At 42.0% G+C, this 19,183-nt stretch overlaps 1 protein-coding gene and 1 long non-coding RNA gene across 7 annotated transcripts in view; one reads left to right on the top strand and one right to left on the bottom strand.

The window, feature by feature from the left end:
• The window catches only part of LOC143908059 (synaptogenesis protein syg-1), a 356,526-nt gene extending 338,286 nt beyond the window's left edge, over positions 1 to 18,240 (top strand). For 5 of the 6 annotated variants that reach the window (XM_077425339.1, XM_077425335.1, XM_077425336.1 and 2 more), the window contains 7 exons: positions 1,657 to 1,787; positions 3,146 to 3,305; positions 4,491 to 4,790; positions 5,046 to 5,345; positions 9,309 to 9,551; positions 12,143 to 12,309; positions 15,284 to 18,240. In XM_077425339.1, the coding sequence (XP_077281465.1) occupies positions 1,657 to 1,787; positions 3,146 to 3,305; positions 4,491 to 4,790; positions 5,046 to 5,345; positions 9,309 to 9,551; positions 12,143 to 12,309; positions 15,284 to 15,673 (1,691 nt within the window). In that variant the 3' untranslated portion in view covers positions 15,674 to 18,240. The remainder of the gene's footprint in view (positions 1 to 1,656; positions 1,788 to 3,145; positions 3,306 to 4,490; positions 4,791 to 5,045; positions 5,346 to 9,308; positions 9,552 to 12,142; positions 12,310 to 15,283) is intronic. The other variant, XM_077425337.1, reaches the window with a different exon arrangement.
• The window catches only part of LOC143908063 (uncharacterized), a 182,088-nt gene that overhangs the window by 78,288 nt on the left and 84,617 nt on the right, over positions 1 to 19,183 (bottom strand). The window lies entirely within an intron of this gene.

Below are 19,183 nucleotides of genomic sequence, written 5' to 3'. Positions count from 1 at the left end.
TAACTGCGATGGCTCGATAAGGAAAACGATATTCAGCGACTGTATAAATTACCTACATACAAACGATACATTTTGTCTTGTATATATCTAACACATAACAATAACGTAATTTGTTTTGTTAGCTATTATTCCGAGAGCATATTGCATGCTATCATATGCATAATTGGAATAATTACGCACTGCAACTGCACATATGATATTGATACACGCAGTAAAATAAAAAATTGCACGAGGATAATATCAGATCGCAAACCGATGGCTGAGGTAGACCACGAGTTTACATATTAGTAATAGCAACACGATATGCTCTGCAGAGCCAGCATTATTATCACTGATATCATTATTCATTAACACACCGTCATCAATATTATATGCAAGCGAATCAACAGTACTCAATCCGTATTAAAGGATAATAACGGACGAGTGGCCATTTTCCCTCTTTTACGCGCTTACCGCGCGATAAAAAATGAATAAGGAATATCTCTTAGCGTAATATATATTTATATATAATACTTACTTTTTTTTATTTTTATACGACTATGAAGATAAAACATTAAGTCTACCGGAGATAAAATTATATGCGTACTATAAACATTTCTTTTTATCCCAGAAATTTCAGTTCAACAGGCTCGCTGCGAATATTTTCCTGGAATTTTTTCCTTTATAAGAGAGACGTAATAGATTTTTTAGTAACAAAGTTGCTGGGGATACGGACATTTCAGAGATTTAAATCCGAATTGTTGCCCATTAAACGCCGCGCGTATCACCGCGCAAAAACAAACTGGCAGTAATTCATCAAAGCCGTAAACTCATAAGCGGAGCATCGCGCGGGTGTCGTCTCTCCGTACAATCGACACGTCGGAAAATTCGCGAGCGCGGCATACGTCAACGCGTGCACGTGTACATATACATAACGGGATACGGTCGGGGCCGACCGTGCATAGCACCATACGCCGTCCGTATGTATATCGAACGTGGTAAACGGGTTAAAAGCTTGGCAGGCCGAAACAAGGCCGTCGATATAGATTACGTTCGCGCAAACGCGAATGTAATCACAATAACGAGACGTCAACGACGGGGCCAAAATGGAACGTTCGGCGTGGCGGTGGCTGACCAGCGCGACCCGATTTATTTGCCCGCCGCGGCATCTCGACGCTCGCAAATTCGAAAGTTCGCTACGAGACAAGTTCCACTGTGTCGTTTTCGACGAACAAGTCGGATCCTCATGAAAGATGATTATGTTATAACTCGTTAGGAATTCCATTCCGCTAATTTAGATATTGAAATTGAAGGGATACTTTCGCACTTTCTAGTAATAATGACGAGAAATTGAATTCAATTGTAATGTATACAGAAGGTCTGTTTCTTTTTCATTATTTTCTTCATTAAATTAAAACGAGTGCTTGAACATATCGACTTGCGTTTACTCATGCAACATATGTATAGTTTTCTATATAAATTAGAAACGCTTAAATAAATATCGAATCGATTGTTTCAATCTTGTTTCAAATTGTGCGCGCGATACAATGTAGCTAAAACTAATTTATCTTAATAATTGAAACTAGCTACAGCTTCTTTTGAAAACATATGTTTATCGTCGAAACACTAATTCGAGCAAGATTTGTGAAATAATCAGGAACGTCGTTTTTCTTACAGTTGTTCCAATTTTACACCTGCAACTCGGCTCGAACATGAATCCGGATGACATCGAGGAAGGCGATGATGTATACTTCGAATGCAAAGTTCACGCGAATCCGGGTGCCTACAAAGTCGTGTGGAAGCACAACGTAAGTTAAAATTGTCTTATAGTATATATCAAATATGAAACACAGAGTACGAAAGTATGAAATAGAAAAGCTTTCTGTTGTGAATACATCTGTATTCGTGCAATGTATATATACGTCGTTAAAAATGTTAAGCACGGCATAATGCAAGAAAGCCGATACCGAAACTTTTGTGCGGGACGGAATCGTGGATAAAAATGCATTATTCGAATTGGGTAAAAAAGCCCAGAGGTTTGAGTTTGAACAATGACCTCTGGATTCTCTCGCGAGTGATATATTTACGCTTGAATAGTTCCTAAAACTGTTCGCTCAGAATAATGGCTATTGTAGCCGTAACCGACAAATAGGAAACAAACTTTCCGCATGCCTAAAACCTCTTCCTACCTCTCCAAATATTATCCGACTCGCGAAGTGGAACGCAAACATAACACAATTATGCAAAAGAGTATCCTTTGATGTAATCTCAAGTGCATCTATAAAATTAGCTCATCCTTTATCTTGATTAAATTTCTATTTATGCAGTGGACGTACTGTTTTCACTGACCACTTCGCGACTGTTTACTTAAAACGGCTACAACGTGATTTTCTGAATGGAACACATAGTAATAAATTTCGTTTCGATAAATTTTATCTCGGACGTATCGGGGTTTTCCTTTGCATGTAGCACGAAAGCTTGATCTTCAACGTTACTCGAAGACTCCGCTTCCGAAGGTGTAGCCGACGCTAAACGGTGTACCGATATAAATGGTGGTATAATACTTCTTCGCTCCGCTGACGCCGTTTTTACATCGACGTTATATTCGCAGATCTCATTACGCGTTGTTTCTCCTTGCATTTCCCCGACAATGTCTATTCATGTTTCGCGTCCTTTCTACCTCCAACGTCGCTGACGTCATTATGTATTGTTTAATATAGTACGTTATATTATGGCACGGTGTCCATAAATGCTTTGTAAATACGCGGAATGTCCAACTTTACCGTCGTCGTCGTCGTTGGGGGGGCAGTTAATTAACTCGATATTAATAAAACCCCATTTAATTAAGTAAAATCCCCGTCCCCGTCGTACTGAGTGAAACCCATTTATTGCAAAGCTTATACTTTCACCTTGAACATGAATTTCACCTGGACAAAAGTTATGTATTATTTCGTGCTTTGTGAAACCCCGCGATCCTCGTCTCTTTGTTTTCATAAGTATATTTAAGTATTTAAAGCGTTTGATCCAAGCACAAATTCGCACAAGAATAAGTCACGAGTTATCGATGACAATGATGATTGTATTACCATGTAGATTGGAAATAATAAAGACTAGTCGAGAGATAGTAACGGCATTTCGACCTAATCGCGAATGCGCATTGTTCCAGGGAAACGTGATTCAGAATAACGCGAAGAACGGCGTGATAGTCCAGCAATACGATTTGGCTCTCAGAGAGGTGAATCGGTCCCAGGCCGGAAATTACACCTGCGTCGCCAGCAACGTCGAAGGCGACGGCTACAGCAACATCGTGGAGCTCAAGATCATGTGTAAGTGTTCTATACCATCATTGATATTATATGCAGCATAAGATATCCGTCGCGTAGCAAAAATGTAGATAAAAATGTATGCCGGCTCGCATTTGTTTATGCGAAAGTACCTCTCGTTTGTACAGAAAAAGAATCTTGTTTCAAACAACTTTAAATCTTCTCTCCGACCTTTTGTGCCGAAAATATCGTTTCTGCCTTTTCTCTTGGTCTTTACAAAGCCAACCTCGATTATTTCTCATTTCCCGCCCAAAATCCCCGTAATTATTTTGCCCGTCAAAGCGGTGCTCAACGTCGCAAATATTTCAACGTAATACACACTGTAAACGACACGGCAATGTAACCGATGACTGACATTTAAATAGCGACATTATTAAGCGCCAAGCGCCTTCGAGGTGACTTTAGGGAGAATCGCGACACAGTCTAGCCGCGTAATTGGTCACCGGGTTTATGAGGCTTCGGGGATATTATTCGTGAATAAACGTCAAATATCAAGATGTCGGCATGATTATTCATTAAAAACACATTGAAAATGGCCGTAGGGATGAAGGATGGGCGAGGGGGGTGGCGGAAGAAAAATAGGGCGATCCGCAGCGAACCAACAAATTATTCCGAACCGGCAAACTGGGATTCCCCCATACCTCCCGTTCGACCTTCGTTTACTCACTCCGCCGCGAAAAAATGGGGAAACTATTCAAGCGAGCGAGCGAATAATGCCCATCGATCTCCCCTCGAAAAGCCGGGCGGTGGTCATCCCGCTTCGCGCCGCGCACCTCTCGCACTTTTAATAAATGCGCGTAAACTTCTCGGTTCTCGGTCTCCATATCGTATGTTACGGTTATCTCTGTTCGCTGTATGCGCTGTAAGAGAATCGACCGTTTTGATTTATCAACAGTAAATTTTTATACTCTCCGAGATTACTCGCTAGCCATTACGAACGTTCTTTGAGCCACGAATATGTTAAAGTCGAGAGATAAAGTGGAGAAAACAAGAGAAATGTATATTTGTCTCTATATCAACGTAAACGGATATATATATATATATATATATATAAGAATAAATACAATTTAAAGAAGCTACACCGAATACGTTTAGACTCTCAAAGTTTGGTAAATCAAATAGAACAAAAGCCACTCGGGGCCATTCGGGCTGATTTAATAAGGTCGCTCGCGTCCGTTTTTTTCCCAGACAAACCGATTTGCGTGCCGGATCAAAAGCGAATCTACGGAGTGGCAAGGCACGAGGACGCGCGGGTGATATGCAGGGTCGAGGCGTATCCGCCGCCGGAGAGCTTCCGTTGGACCTTCAACAATACCGAAGAGATGGAGGACGTGCCGCAGGCGCGTTACAAGAACTCGACTAGACATACTCAGAGCATCCTCACATACCGGCCGGTCACGGAAATGGACTACGGCACCGTGCTCTGCTGGGCGAGCAACACGGCCGGCCAGCAGAAGAATGCCTGCATATTTCACATCATTCCTGCGGGTAAGTATACGCACGCGGTGTACACCGGTAATGCCCGCGCTCCGACCTCTCGTGAGTCGCTAAGGATTTCCGGGAAAAGTTCCGGGAAGCGTTCTGCGAATCTGCATGCCGAGCAGTTTCGCAACGCCGCGCCGCCGCGCCGGAACAGCGTAGTCAGTATCTCGTTGCTAAATCAGTATCTCTCAAATAATTTTCGTTGAGATGGAGAGACAGGGAAGGAGAGAATTGTAAACACAATGTTAATGGCGCGTACAGGCAAGCCGGAAGCGCCGTACAACTGCACGCTGACCAACCAGACCACCGAATCTCTCTCGGTGGAATGCACCGCTGGTTTCGACGGTGGTCAGCCTCAACACTTCCTCCTTGAAGTGTTCGATCAGCACACGGGGGTCCTGCAGGCTAACGTCACATCCAGAGAGAATGCAGCTTTCACTGTGCAGGGCTTGGAACCGGGCAAAGTGCTGCATATGGTTCTGTACGCGGTGAACGCGAAGGGAAGGAGCGAGCCGGCGCGGCTGGAGGGTTTCACGCTCAAAGTCGCCGAGAAGCAGACTGGTAAGTTGTGCTAGAAATATTTCCTTTCATCGGAATCCGTAGAGTTGTGAAAATATGGGCAAAAAAAAACGTTCCTTCCGCGATTAGTATTACTTTGAATGACGAATTAATTACATTGCTTAGAAAAGTTTAACGTACTATTGGCGCGTAGAATTCGCAATAAGACAATAATCCATCGAGAAAACTTAATTCCTGCGGAATACGAGAGACGATGTTACCTAGATCCATAATTGACGTTAGTCCAATCGGGATTAATGATGATTGACAATGTCGGAATTAGACAACCAGGCGCTTCGGGCCCTGACGTTATCGATCGCGTTCTGCATCACCGAAATAAGTAATTTGATAGGAGTATACGTACGAATTACTGGCGCAGCGTCGCTCTATAAATTATGAGAGTCACCGGAGAATGCCGGGGGTTAATCGAATTAGCGAATTAAATCGAACGGACCCGCGCGGATTGTCCGTGTAACGTTTTAATCCGCTCATCCGATCCGTATCCCCGAGTCGAACTCGATATACCGGCCCGGTCGTTTCTCGCAGCTAAAGAGCACTTGGACCATGCGAAAGGTTTCACCGCGAAAATTGAGCATCTGGGTCGAGAAATTCAATCGGCGGAGCACGCGCACACATACACACACATACGTGCGCGCGATCCACCTGGGTGGATATTACGTAAGTTATATCCACGTCACGTGTACCGGTGTATGTGGATTGTTCTACGGAACGGCCGTCCGCCCGCCTCGAATGGTAATCTATTCCGACGTTTTCCAATCCACTTACACGAAACGGTTTCGGCCAAAAATTGGCGGCAGTTCTGGCGGTGCGTAAAACGCTACTGGCCAGATTTACTTCGTGCTCCTTCGAAACACGAATGCCCCTTCGAAACGTTGGCTCGTTTGAACCACGGGGTGCCGGTTTATTTTTCTCATTCGATACCGCGGCCAAGGAGGCCAGGATTTGCGCCTCGGTAAAGACTGAGAGAAATTCCATCCTGCCGAGGAGAGGAGATGAATAATATTCGCGAGGCGCGAGTAGTCAGAGACAGGATATATCATGAGTAATTACGAGAATTAATCTCGTCGTCCACCTGTAATTACGAAAGTGGGAAAGATCTATGAGAGTGACGCGATACTTCCCGCAGGCGATATAATCGTCTCAACGAACGTCTCTGTGAGAGTAACGCGCCGATAGGATCCTCGCACGATTACTCGCCGTAAAATCGCGGAAAATTGATATAACATCGCAAGGGAATCTCTCGATCGCACGAGAACTCCCTTGACAAACTTCGCCCCCTCTCGTGAATATTCATTTGCATATAACTCTCGATTCTCGCGCGTCTGGCGCAACCGAGCGCACTATAGACGTACATACATCGTATATTCCGCTACAGAGACAAAGGGATCTCGTAAACGGGGTACGTCGACTTACGAGTCCATAAGAAAGGCGAGCCGCGCGCTAGCTGAGCCATCACCGACGAATCCCACGCGGTTGATCCCGGTCCAGACGCCCGAGAGGATGAATCCCGTCGAATCCATCCCTCGCCCGGCGCATTCATTCCGTAGATTTCTGGGTGGCAGGATCTCGACCGACGCGGAGAGATTCAGAATCTACTGCTCTCCTAGAACGGATATACTCGACCCGGGCGTGCATGCACGTGTGTGTGTGTGTGTGTGTGTGTACGCGCGCGCGTGTACATATGTATATCTATATATATATATCGGTCCGGGACGAATTTACAAGTGAAATTGCTCTCTCGGTCAGTTTCCACGGTGCGATTCAGGTGAATGCACCCGTCGCGCCGCGCACTACCCGTAGTGCATATACACCGGGTATATAAACCGGGGTACGTATGCGGGCGGAGTAGTCGGTTCGAAAATCGATCCTCTCGCCGCGAGAGCCGGGCGAGTGTGAAACTTTAATAAAATTCCGGGATCAGCCACCTACCTTGGTCGCCGGTGCACCGTCGCGTCGTCGTCGCCTCGTACGCGATAAACGCAGGAAGATCTCGCGATCCCTCCCCGTCCGCATGAACGCCTGACCACGCCGGCACGGATGCGCTAACTGGAGCAGCGCTTCTGAAATCTCAGAGCTCGTCGTCCACCGTGCTCCCCCGATATTGCGCCACGGCGTGAAATACAAATTAACACGTTGCACGTATAACGCGCGCAACCCCCATATACATGGCGATACCGGCCACGCGCGGATTCCTATGATGTAAATAGTAAATACACCGCGAGGAGAGCCGGCCAGCTCTCTCGCCCGAGATCTCTCTACTATAGTTTTTAATTTGATCGGTCCCGGGGAAAAAAAAAGAAGGCGCGCTCTATTTCCGCGATACGCAAATACTCGCGACGCAGGCGAGCTTAATTCCATTTACCGCGTATTACGCAAACTTCCGCGATGTGCAAATTTCCGGCTTACGACAGCTGTACCGCACCGTATCGCGCGGTTCGGCAAATATTATTGGTGGGAGTGTGTATATTAAAAGTTCTTTCGCGTTACGAAAAATAAATAGGATTCCATACCCACGGGACGAAAATCGTAATTTATAAATCGTCACGTGCAGTATCGTCGGTTTTAACGGTAACCCCGCGGTATTTGTTTTGCAGTCGAGTATGATTTTCCAGCGGAACGACATTCCCCGCGGAAAGTCAAATAACGAGCGACAAAATAACGATTGTTGTAAATAAAACTAACAATTTTAATCAATCGAATTGTCAAATCAACCGAATTTTTGAAAAACAAAACAATGATGAATGAAAGAAAAAACATCCTCAACAAAATATCGCTTCTGCTGTAACTCAACAGAGCATTTAATCTATCGAGAGAAACGAGCATCCTTGCAACTGAAATAGTCAACTATATATTCTCTCTTTACGTGTAAATTGATTTTACTCATCCTATTATTCCAAAATTTTATGAGCATCCAGTGATATTTTTAAATTAAAATCCTTGTAATATTGAAAAATCCCATTTCCTCGCTCAAATTAAAGTAAATATGGAAAATTTCCAAGTACAATTTACAATTTTCTAAATTCCACTCGTCAAATGTGTCAAAATTTGTGGCATATAAAATTACAAATATTCTATCCTGAAATACCTTACAAGGAAACTACAGGGACAAATCGCCGAACAAAAACACATCTGTAAAAATCAACTAAAGTTAAGAACGGAAATAGGGGAAAAGCAGAGGTGACGAAGGTAGATGGCGGGTAAATATCATGGGTGCCTCGGTGCACTTTCGCCTTGATTAAAAATTAACGTGCACTTTGGCTGTGCATCGGAGCACGGAGTAAAAACACTCGGTCGCTCGTGACTAAAACGAGTGGCAATTACGAGCGATGTCTCTCAGGAGGGTTCGGGCTAAGGAAAGAGATTAAAAAACGGACTGGTGGAGAGCGGGTATAGCGAGCGAGTGGTGTGCGAGCGCGCGCGAGTACGGAGGGAAGACGTGGCGGAAGACGGCCGGCGTGGAAAATTAAACGTCGCCCGGGAGCGGTGTTTAAACGCGGAGAGATATCAAAAGGATTCGAATTCATTAATCTTAGAAATGGTAGGTAGGTAGGTATAGTCAGATGGCTCCGTTCTCGCGCGGGCCAAATATCGCGAATCTTTTTACGGCGTAACGCGACTTTAACTCGTTTAACCCGTTTACCCTCGCAGCCCGTCCGGAAAATTGTCCCGCCCGGTACTTCCCTCGGAAGGCTGGTTTATTGTTTTGCGCGAATGAAATATTTCCGGGGCACAAAAGCGCGTTTCGCGCACAAATACACGAGGCGTATTCGCATTATTTACCAAACATATTGCCGCCACACTTACCCGTACTTTATCGATCCCACCGACGCGTTTGGATAGATTCTCTGAGAAAGGCTTTTTTTTTTCTTTTCCAACGTAACCGCAATATTTCAATATATCCGCGCGAGCGGAAAAACTGCCATCGACGTACTTGCACGAGAGCAGTGCGCGTTTTGTTCACAGGTACTCCGGTACCCTTCGAGTTCACTCCGTTACTCGGGAGCCTGATCGGCGTGGTCGCCGCACTCCTGCTCATCACCGTCGCCATCCTAGCCGCCCTGAAAATGAGGAGCGAGAGGCGAGCTCAAAGGCCGGGCGATTTACCTCTAAAGAAGGCTACCGCACCGAGTTCGGAGGACCTTTACGACGCGGACGACAGAAATCCGGACGTTGTGCCGACCAACAAAGGTAGGGGACCGTCTTTGTACGAGAACGTGAATGGTTAATAAAAAAGCGAACGTCAAATGCTTAGTATACCCGAAAAATTACATGACATTGATCAAACGTATCACGCCTGTCGGTTTTTATCACCGAATTGTTTAATATTTGCGTTGTTTGATGCACGCTTTATGCGAGAAATGCGTAAATAAAAAATTCGAAAGTATTCTATGCGTATTCGACGCGGAGCGCACGGTTGCGAGAATTCGAACGATGCACGAAATTATTTGGCCGCGTAAATCGCGCGCGGTAACGCAATGCTCGCTGTATATGTAACGACGAGCAACGTGTAAACGCATATCGCTGCGCGATATACGTCGATTGACGCACGCTCAATTCACGTTTGCTCTGAAAATATTTAACGCATGTAGGTATCCCGCGCTCTGCATGCGACGAAAGACAAGACGTAACGCGATGCAAGATTACTGCCATCGACACCCTGTCTTTTGAATGGTAACGCGAAAACTTCCACTCGTATAAAACACAAATTCTATATTTTTATCACAACTTTTCTTTCTTTTAAAGTCGAAGAATCGCACGTAAATTTATTACTACGTAAATGATCGAGAAAAATGATAGGTACAAATAATGACGTCGAGAGAAACTCTCAATTTCGTGCCGTCGATAATAATAACGAAGTACTATATATCAAATCTAAAAATTGTACGTGAATAATGTTTCAGTTTCCTCTCCTTTATCCTCTGTCTTTGAAATTAGACGCTTAATTACTCTCATCATATGAACGAAATAGTGTCTGATGGTTATTCCACTTTTCTTTGGCGTACGCTTTAACGAATTTACTTTAGACGTACCAGACTTTCAATTTGTATTGTAATTAAAAAGAATCAGCCAAAACGAGATTTCTAACTGTTTAACCCCCTTGATCCTTTTAGATCTTTTTAATCTGTCTTTATTTTAATAAAAACTACACTGTACGCTTTGCTCCTAACATTTTAAATTTCTTGGTTTTTTTTATAAACTATACATTTTTAAATATAGAATTTTTAATAAAATTTTTTTATTTTTTTATGATAAAAGTACAATAGAGGTATAATAGAGATATTTTTTTATAATGATATTCGGTTGGAGTAATATTAGATCATACAGAAGTGCAGTTTTACTCAAACAAATTTTTACGAAAAAAGAAAAAAACAAGAAAGGAACCGGCAGGGTTAACGTTTCTGTTCCGAGGGTTCGACTCGACATGGGAATTTTATCAGCTACATTGCCCGCCGCTGGCTTTCAAGCGTAATATCTGATTGACAGCGATCGAGAACACTTGACCAAGTGCGTACTCGGGACCGGAAATTCAGCGGACTCTATTGCGAACGCGGCGCGATTCGTTAACAGCGTCAGCATCGCACAGCGGTATGCTATGCGTCATTACATCGCTCGCAGTAATACCGCGAGAACAGCATTGCCGAACGCGCGGTTATGGTTGAATATACAGCTGGTAACCATAGAACTTAACCCCGGACTTGTTAATAAATTACCCGATTACGAGAGAGACTTGTTCATCGTGCTCGCTTATGCGAATCCGATACGCAACGTATTCGAACGGTTACCATCGCGCTGATGAGTTTGTTAAAGCAATATTGTGAATAAATTCTTTACCATCTTTTTGATATTAAATTTTTTATAGACGCATATATTTTCTCGGTTTTTTGTCGCAATCAACAAAATACTGACACGAATTTCTCTAAAAAAAAAAAAAGAAGGCAAATTATTTCCTTTATAATTATCAGTCATTTTATATTTGTAACTGAGACCGAAATATATCCGGGACGCTAATTTGTCGTCTGAAAATGAGATACATAGTATTAACTTAATAAAGAAAATTACTCTGGACGCGATATTACTTAGTTAATTATTTAATAACGATCGAAACGATATCTGATTATGTACAAATTACTATTTAATTAACATATCGCATTAGCTTACTGCTCCTCGATGAATTAAGCCGGGTATCGATATACATTAGTAATGCCTCCTAGTTATTAGTTTATTACGATAAAGTTCAATGCGTCATTACGAAATGAATTAATGATTCAAATAGTTTAACATAACGAACACATTATATCGCGGTTTTCTTTTCAATGAATGATACAGCAAACTCTATGAATAATTCGCGTAGCTATAACGCTTTACAATATCTAATTCATTTTTAATGAAATAGATTATATTATTCAATCTTAATTGAAACTAGCACAATTTGTTATTATTAATTTATGGCGTGCAGAATAAAAATGTTTTATTTCTTACTTATATTTTTTGTATAAATGTACATATATGATTTATTTTAAATATTATTTATAGGAACCAAGAGAAACCATCATATTTATTCTGTAGTAATACATGTCAAGAATACATTTTTATTTTTAATAAGTGCTTTTCGTACAACTTTACCATGTTATTTGAAAAGTTTTCACGTTTACTTGCAAGTTCCAATCGATACGTCGAGATCCCTTTGAAAAACAGACGTGAACTTTTCAACAAGAGCATACTCGATAATATCTTGCTGCGAAGCAAAGTGGAAATTTTTAATGTACTTGAAACGAAAGATTCAGATTATCAGCTGACCGGCTCGACTTCCGGCACACCGTTGGCAACGCAAAACACACCGGACGGTCTTCCACCGTCGTCCCTTCCGACCCAGCAGACGAATAATCATCTACAAGGACTTCCCGCCTATTCGCATAACGACTATAACAATTATCCAACCTTGCCGGTAAGTACCGCGTTCTCTTTTTAGTAAAATTGATTAATTTCCTCGATTTTATATCGACAAAAAGACTAATTCCCGAAGATACATTGCATAATACACTATAAGTATTTAACTCAAATTTGAAAAATTATTGTTAACTACAAAAATGCATGTGTAAACGCTTTGTAATTGGTTTGTAAAATTTAAAAGAGTAGATGCAATATAGCTGATGGGAAAATAAAGGTAAACAAAAATAAATAAATAAAATTTATCGTAATCTTATAAAAATGCATATGGGATTTTTGTAAATTGCGTTGATGTCATACGGAGGTTTAAATTTCAAAATTCAAAATGACAGATGCAATATGACGGACGCGAAAAATGAAAATTTCATCAAAATCTCATAAAAATGCATATATAAAATTTTTACGGTCATTGATGTCAAATATGATTAAATTTCAAATTTACAAATCCAATATGGCGAACACGAAAATGAAGAATGTCATTGAAATTTCATAAAAATGCATATGCTAAGGTTCTTCAAATCACTCAGTTATACTCCTCCTGTGCATATACATAGCTATTCGCAAATAAAATAAAAATAATATATTATGAATTTGTTTTTATTATGTTGTGTTAATAAATATTTTATAAATTGTATTTTATACATATATCTCGCTATATTTTTTATGTTCATTATTTTATATCAATATTTCAACAATTTCTTCTGTCCTTCTAACGTACACTTCTTTCTCTGTCCCATCATTCACGTGAAATTCCTCGTGATTTGGAAAATGTTATATTTAACTGTATTTTAAGCCAATTGCCTTAATATTAATACATTTTGATATATAAGATACATAATATAGAAATTGAATAGCGTATAATAATCATACGAAACACTTTAGTGAATAACCGCCAAATGCACAAAAGCCAATTCTCTAACAAACTCTAACAATTCCCTCCAGAATCTATGTTAAATTATACTTTGTTGTCCCGTCCGGTACAACTATATACCGTAGTATAGTTGCTACAGACATTACATGTAAAGGGATGTTCTGATTTCATGAGAGGGAAATGAATGCAATACGAACCGCTTGCAACAAAGAGAGAGACACTTTAAACAATTAAAGTCGATAGTTTAAATTACGAGAATTTCGTTAGACAAGCGAGCGAAAGACGTTTTAATAAAGTTAATAGGTTCATCCAATGAGATGGGAAACTGAGGAAGTGGAGTGCAAAGAAATGGAAGAAGCGAAAGCAGTTCACCGAATCGCGCCGTTGTCGTACTGTCGCGTCGTTTCCCTTATTTTCCCTTCGAGCTTCGCGAAGCTTCGGCCAACGTTTTCAAGAAAGTCCTCCAGCGGTGTAGTTTGAAATAACAGTATCCATCCGGAGAGGATATGGCGGTGCGTAAAGTTTCAACCGGAAAGCAACGCTTCCAGCAGTTCGAAACTAGAAAATTGCACTGTCCACGTCTCTCCTCTCAATTTTGGGAAACATTCTGAGGTCAGGGAAATTCTAACGCTACGATTACGCAAATAACGATCCTCTCGAATGAAATTATTTTGCACACGGCACGATTATTAACCGACAGGTTGTAAACGCGAAAGAGAAAATTTACATTCGTAACTCGCAACGACGAACGATCAGAATTGAAATATCGCACTCACCTCGTTACGTTCGCGCGCGGACTCCTTTTTCAAATTCTCCTCGATTTCCTCTTGAGCTCTTTTCGTCACGATTCGCTGCAACTTCACCCTCAATTTCACACCAAATTAATTGCTAATTACCGCGGGGATCTAAAGTTCTGTTAGTAAAACCTCGGCAGGAACAAAACTCTAGAGTGGAAAACTTTGATTATCGCTAAGGATTTTCGTATTCCGTTTCCCCTCGGTTAATTGTTGTTTTTTCTTTAAACACCGATTGTTCAAATCTTTTCGCTGAATTTGAAAACGTTTTCAGAATGGGCGGTATGAACGATTATCGGCGTTGAATTCCCCCTTAACCTTAAGCACTCGTGGAAAATTGTTGGAGTTCGCTAAGTCTCGATAAAATATACATTTCCATAGAGAATGTAGGTAGAAAGCCTGATGTAAAACGCGATACAAGAACCGGTTTACGCTTTGAAAAATCTATGGAATTTGCGATTTCTTCCTGATCCTTTACATGATAAAATCCTGACCTCTCGTTCCCGTGGACAATTTCGTCTGCATCGTACTTTTTCCCTGAATGTTCCATCGCGACGAAACATTTCCCGCGTTGTTTTGCGTCCAATTTATAGGAAATGGCGTCGGGCACTCGAGGGTTGCCGTCCTAAACAGTCGAAGGAACTCTCGCCGTCAAAAGTTTCCGTAATACGAGCCAACTAGTCCAGGCGGTCCCTCGAGAATATTCAGGAGTGAAAATTTCGAAAGTTAGACCCGGTTAGACCTGTCCGTATTATCTAAGTCCTGGAACCGGAGGAAATGCGACGCGAGAACCGTCCTCAGTTTCTTAGTTTCTTAGGAACGCTTTCCGGCTCTATCGCGAAAGTTGACCGTCTCGCGGACGTGGGATTATTTAAATTTAAACACGGAACGCATTGCCAACTTGCCTCTTGTGCCAACGAGCCCCGGTCTACCCTATCATTAGACATCCGAGCGGACTTGTTGCATAATACGCGACAGATTCGATCGATGGAAACAATACACATACTTAATCCCTAATCGGATTCAAGACTCATGTAGAACCCGGCGATTATCGTACGTTTCCATAAATCTCATTCAGTTAGAGTTAACAGAAAAGTGTCCTGCTCGCTATCGCATACCCTAGTTCATAACTGAAGTATACATAGTTACGTTCCCATCCACGTTTGCCACTTAGCTAGATGATCATCGCTACAACTTAATCTCGTCTCGTTAAAAAAGCTTGCACGATTTTTTCTTGCAGCAACAGTCCCTTTCGTTTGCGTTCGAACGTTCTTTGTGTATAGCACGTCCTAAATTTCATCTTTCAGTTATCCGGGGAGGTAACGTACGCCGAGCTGTGCCTAGCGAGACCCACCACCCTGTCGACCCTGGCGACTGACCCCAAACTTGCTAGTCTCAGCGGCGGAGTTGGCGGTTTGGGTGGTCTTCAGGGCTACGGCAGCGGTCTCGGGGTGATCGTAGGCGGCAAGCCGTACACGAAAGAAGCCACGGTCTACGCCTGCATTGACCACAACGCCAGGCCACCTAAACTGGACGTCTCCAACGCGCCGTCATGCGCGACCACCCCTCTGTCGACGGCGAACGTGCTCCAGGACTCCACTGTCGCCACCGTGATGAGCGGCAAGCAGCATCACCCGGCGAGAGAGGTCGTCACCGTCCGCACGCCCCTGATCTCGACCCAGGAGAGCTGCGTATAGGGACGCGACTCCGACGCGCTCAACGTCAACGAGTACTACGTCTGATATGGCATACGCCGACTCGTGGCGATCGTGCGCGTCTTCGTGGTGCGCGACCTTTTGAATCCTGGATTTGCGGCGCTCCTCCCGGTAACGTCCTCGAATTCTCGGGAAAAGGTAGAGTATGGTGGGGCAGGTCGAGATGGATTTTTTGTTTAGGCTTATATTTCCTAAACTAAGAGAGGTAAATTAAAGATCGGGGTATCTATAGATAGAGGGATCTTTTGTGTACGTGAAAGTAATTTTTAATTAATTATCTTCCAAACTTCTGCATTTGTCTCAATGTGCCTCATCCATGGGGCAACCTATAATAATGACTCAAACACCATTTTTTTAACATATGGCTGTCTTTATTTGGAACAAAAAAAATTTACACAAAGAAGCCAACATACATTCATAAAAAAATATTTTTTCTTACTTCTCTTATTTTATAGCACAGCCATAACTTTATGCATTAATATGTACCTAAATTCAGAAAAACGTCGACAGATCGAGATTTAATTAGATCAGTTCTCACGTGACATTTTAGAATTTTAAGTATTATACACTACACAAGTAAAATTAATTATTTATGATGTTACGTTACGATAAAACCAGAATTGTTCCCAAAATTGTATTTTTCAACGGAGAATAAAATCAGATGGTAATGGAAAAAGGACAAGAACGTGTCCAACATTGAGAAAATCTTCACGTCGGATTTTCGTAACTGTGCTTTATACGATGCACTTGTTTCGCGTCGCGACTGCCAGCGCGGAAATATTTTGCGGATTTTCGCGGAAATAAGTCGATCTTTCTCTCGCGGTGCGGCTCTTCTCCGTTCTCCGTTCTCCAAAATTTACCGTTGCACTTGGCGCGACGTAATCGACGCAATACGACACTCTGAGAGAAAGGGGGAGAGAGAGAGAGAGAGACGGAGGGAGCATATCGTCGATAAAGACGCGCCGTTCTACGAAATTACACTCAACGCGACGATCTCTCTCTTCTTTATCCTCATACCTATTTTGTAATACAAAGTATACCTACTCTCGGGATAGAAAATCTACATTCGCTGTTACGAGACATAGGTACATCGATTTCTCCTCTCTCAGCCAATACAGGAAGAACGCAAGATCCGACGCCCTCCTCCCCTACGGGGGATCACCAACGAGAGAGCAGTGTAGTCTAGTGGCATAAGTGCCAGAGACTCGTAACCACGAGGATTCGGGTTCGAGTCCAGCATCTGATCAAATATTGCTGGGCACTGCTACGTGTGGAGAGGTATATATGTATATACCGCGTTTGTCCTGGTCTCCCCTACATATTAATTGTTTAGGTACATATTAATGCCATAACATAAAGTTATGGCTGTGTTATATAGAATAAGAGAAGTAAGAAAGAAATATTTTTTTATAATGCTTTATGATTTTTTAATGAATATTTATGTTGGCTTTTTTGTGTAAATTTTTTTTGTTCCGAATAAGGACAGTCATATGTTGAAAAATGGTGTTTAAGTCATTATTATAGGTTGTCTCAATGTGCCCCATGGGTGGGGCACATTGAGGCAAATGCAGGAGTTTGGAAGATAATTAATCATACTCGAATGAATGGTTTAACATATTAAAAATTAAAAATTACTTTCACGTACGCAAAAGGTCCCTCTATCTATAGATATCCCGATCTTTAATTTACCTCTCTTTGTTCAGGAAATATATGCCCAAACAAAAAATCCGTCTTAACCTGCCCCACCATACCCTATGCCGCATATTATCGGAAACTTTCAAGGTAAGAGTAAATTTGCTAACTATAAAATTATCCGGATTATCGATCTTCTCTTTCGCGGTAACGATGGAAGGATAAAGAACGCGCCGAATCTGTTCTTTGTGTAAATCCTTCCATCGTTACAATTTTCTAGTCTATTTGCGTGACTTTTCGTATATCTAACCGCGCGACATGTGAACGGAATGATATTCGCGCGGAACTTTTAGCGAGAGTCAAAGTTTTAACAATAATGCGGAAGGAGAGTTTCTTCCAAGATGACCTGACGTACATCCTCATATCCGTAAAGCACTGTAAATAGCAACTTTTCCTCGAGGAGACGAGGACACGGAGTAAATTTAGACTATTATCGAAATTACCGTGTGCGTTGATAAAGAGCCTGCTGCGCTCCGAAAAAATGTATATTAATTCTAATTAACGTACCTTGTACATTGCGCATCATTCAATAGCGACGTGCGTCTACGCATTACCCGTAATTACGTTTCGTTCGATCGGAGAATATTTTTGCGACGGGATCGGGGACAATAACGTTGCAGAACTGTTAAATTGAAAGCGGCTCGCCGACGGTAAATTATATCGTGCTATATTCTTCGAAACTTAATTGGAGTTTGAACTTTATTGAAATACCTCAGTCCGGAATCTTTTTTAATCGGCTATCGGTTTTTATATTCCTACCAAGACAATCTTACTTGTATAATCGCTTATATTAAAACTATACTGACTATCCAAATTTGCAATGCTAAAAGAACTTGAATTCTACGATGAAAATCATTCTACCATGAAAAAGAAAAGAAAAGCTTGAGAATAGATGAGAAATAAATTTGAAAATATAATTTATATCAAGTCGCGGCATAATAAACGCGTGTAGTTCACCGTTTAAGCGGCCGATTTTTTATCTTCGCTTCCCATTGAACACGCAGACTGACGTGACGTACAATGAAATCTTGTAAAGACAAATGTGTATCCTAGGACTGCCAAAACGCACAACCCAACTGCCATGTCGCGCTCATTTTGAGTTCGCCATCAAGATGATGAAAAGCGATCGAAAAGTATTTTTCGCGCGTCGCCATACGTTGTGCACCGTACAAATGTACACACGTGTACATCTTAGAGATATATATTATGCATATATAGGTTCTCGTCGCATTTACGCAACGGAGACAGACTGTAAATACCTTGTACATAGGGAAAATCGAGAAAAGAGAGACTTTATTTGCGAGATGCCCGAGGTGAAACCCCTACTTGTCTGAGGGACGACGGAACAGGCACGAAGGATCGTTATCGACGAATTCGCTAACGACATTACAAGGTACGTTCGCAGGGAAATCGTAATAGTAGCACACGAGAAAGGAATAACGATCTTGGCGTGCAAATCTTCTCTCCTTTAAGTAGAACTTTCCGAATTTCCGGGATTATTGTTCGGCATGAATTATTATTTAGTTTCTTATTCAAACCGAGTATATCAATTACATCCTTACTCTGGTATTTCGTCGTTCTTTCTCGTGGCTAATTGACATCAACGTACCCGACCGTAATTGATCGTTATTGACCACCGTCGTCGGTCGACGAACGCGAAGAAAGTCGACGTGACGAGCGTTCCTTCGTGTAACGCCCCTTCGTAATTTGTAAGATATATGCTCCGATGTACAGCGCCGAGATATTTTTTCAGAGTGTGCGTAATACATTACCTCCGCGTATATCGTGAAGTCTTTGGGC

This window comes from Temnothorax americanus, unplaced genomic scaffold, assembly GCF_048541705.1.
Source record: "Temnothorax americanus isolate GAGA-0224 unplaced genomic scaffold, ASM4854170v1 Scaffold9, whole genome shotgun sequence".
Classification (NCBI taxonomy): Eukaryota; Metazoa; Arthropoda; class Insecta; order Hymenoptera; family Formicidae; genus Temnothorax; species Temnothorax americanus.
The sequence above is the reverse complement of the archived record's forward strand: the minus strand, read 5'-3'. Positions and strand labels throughout refer to the sequence as shown.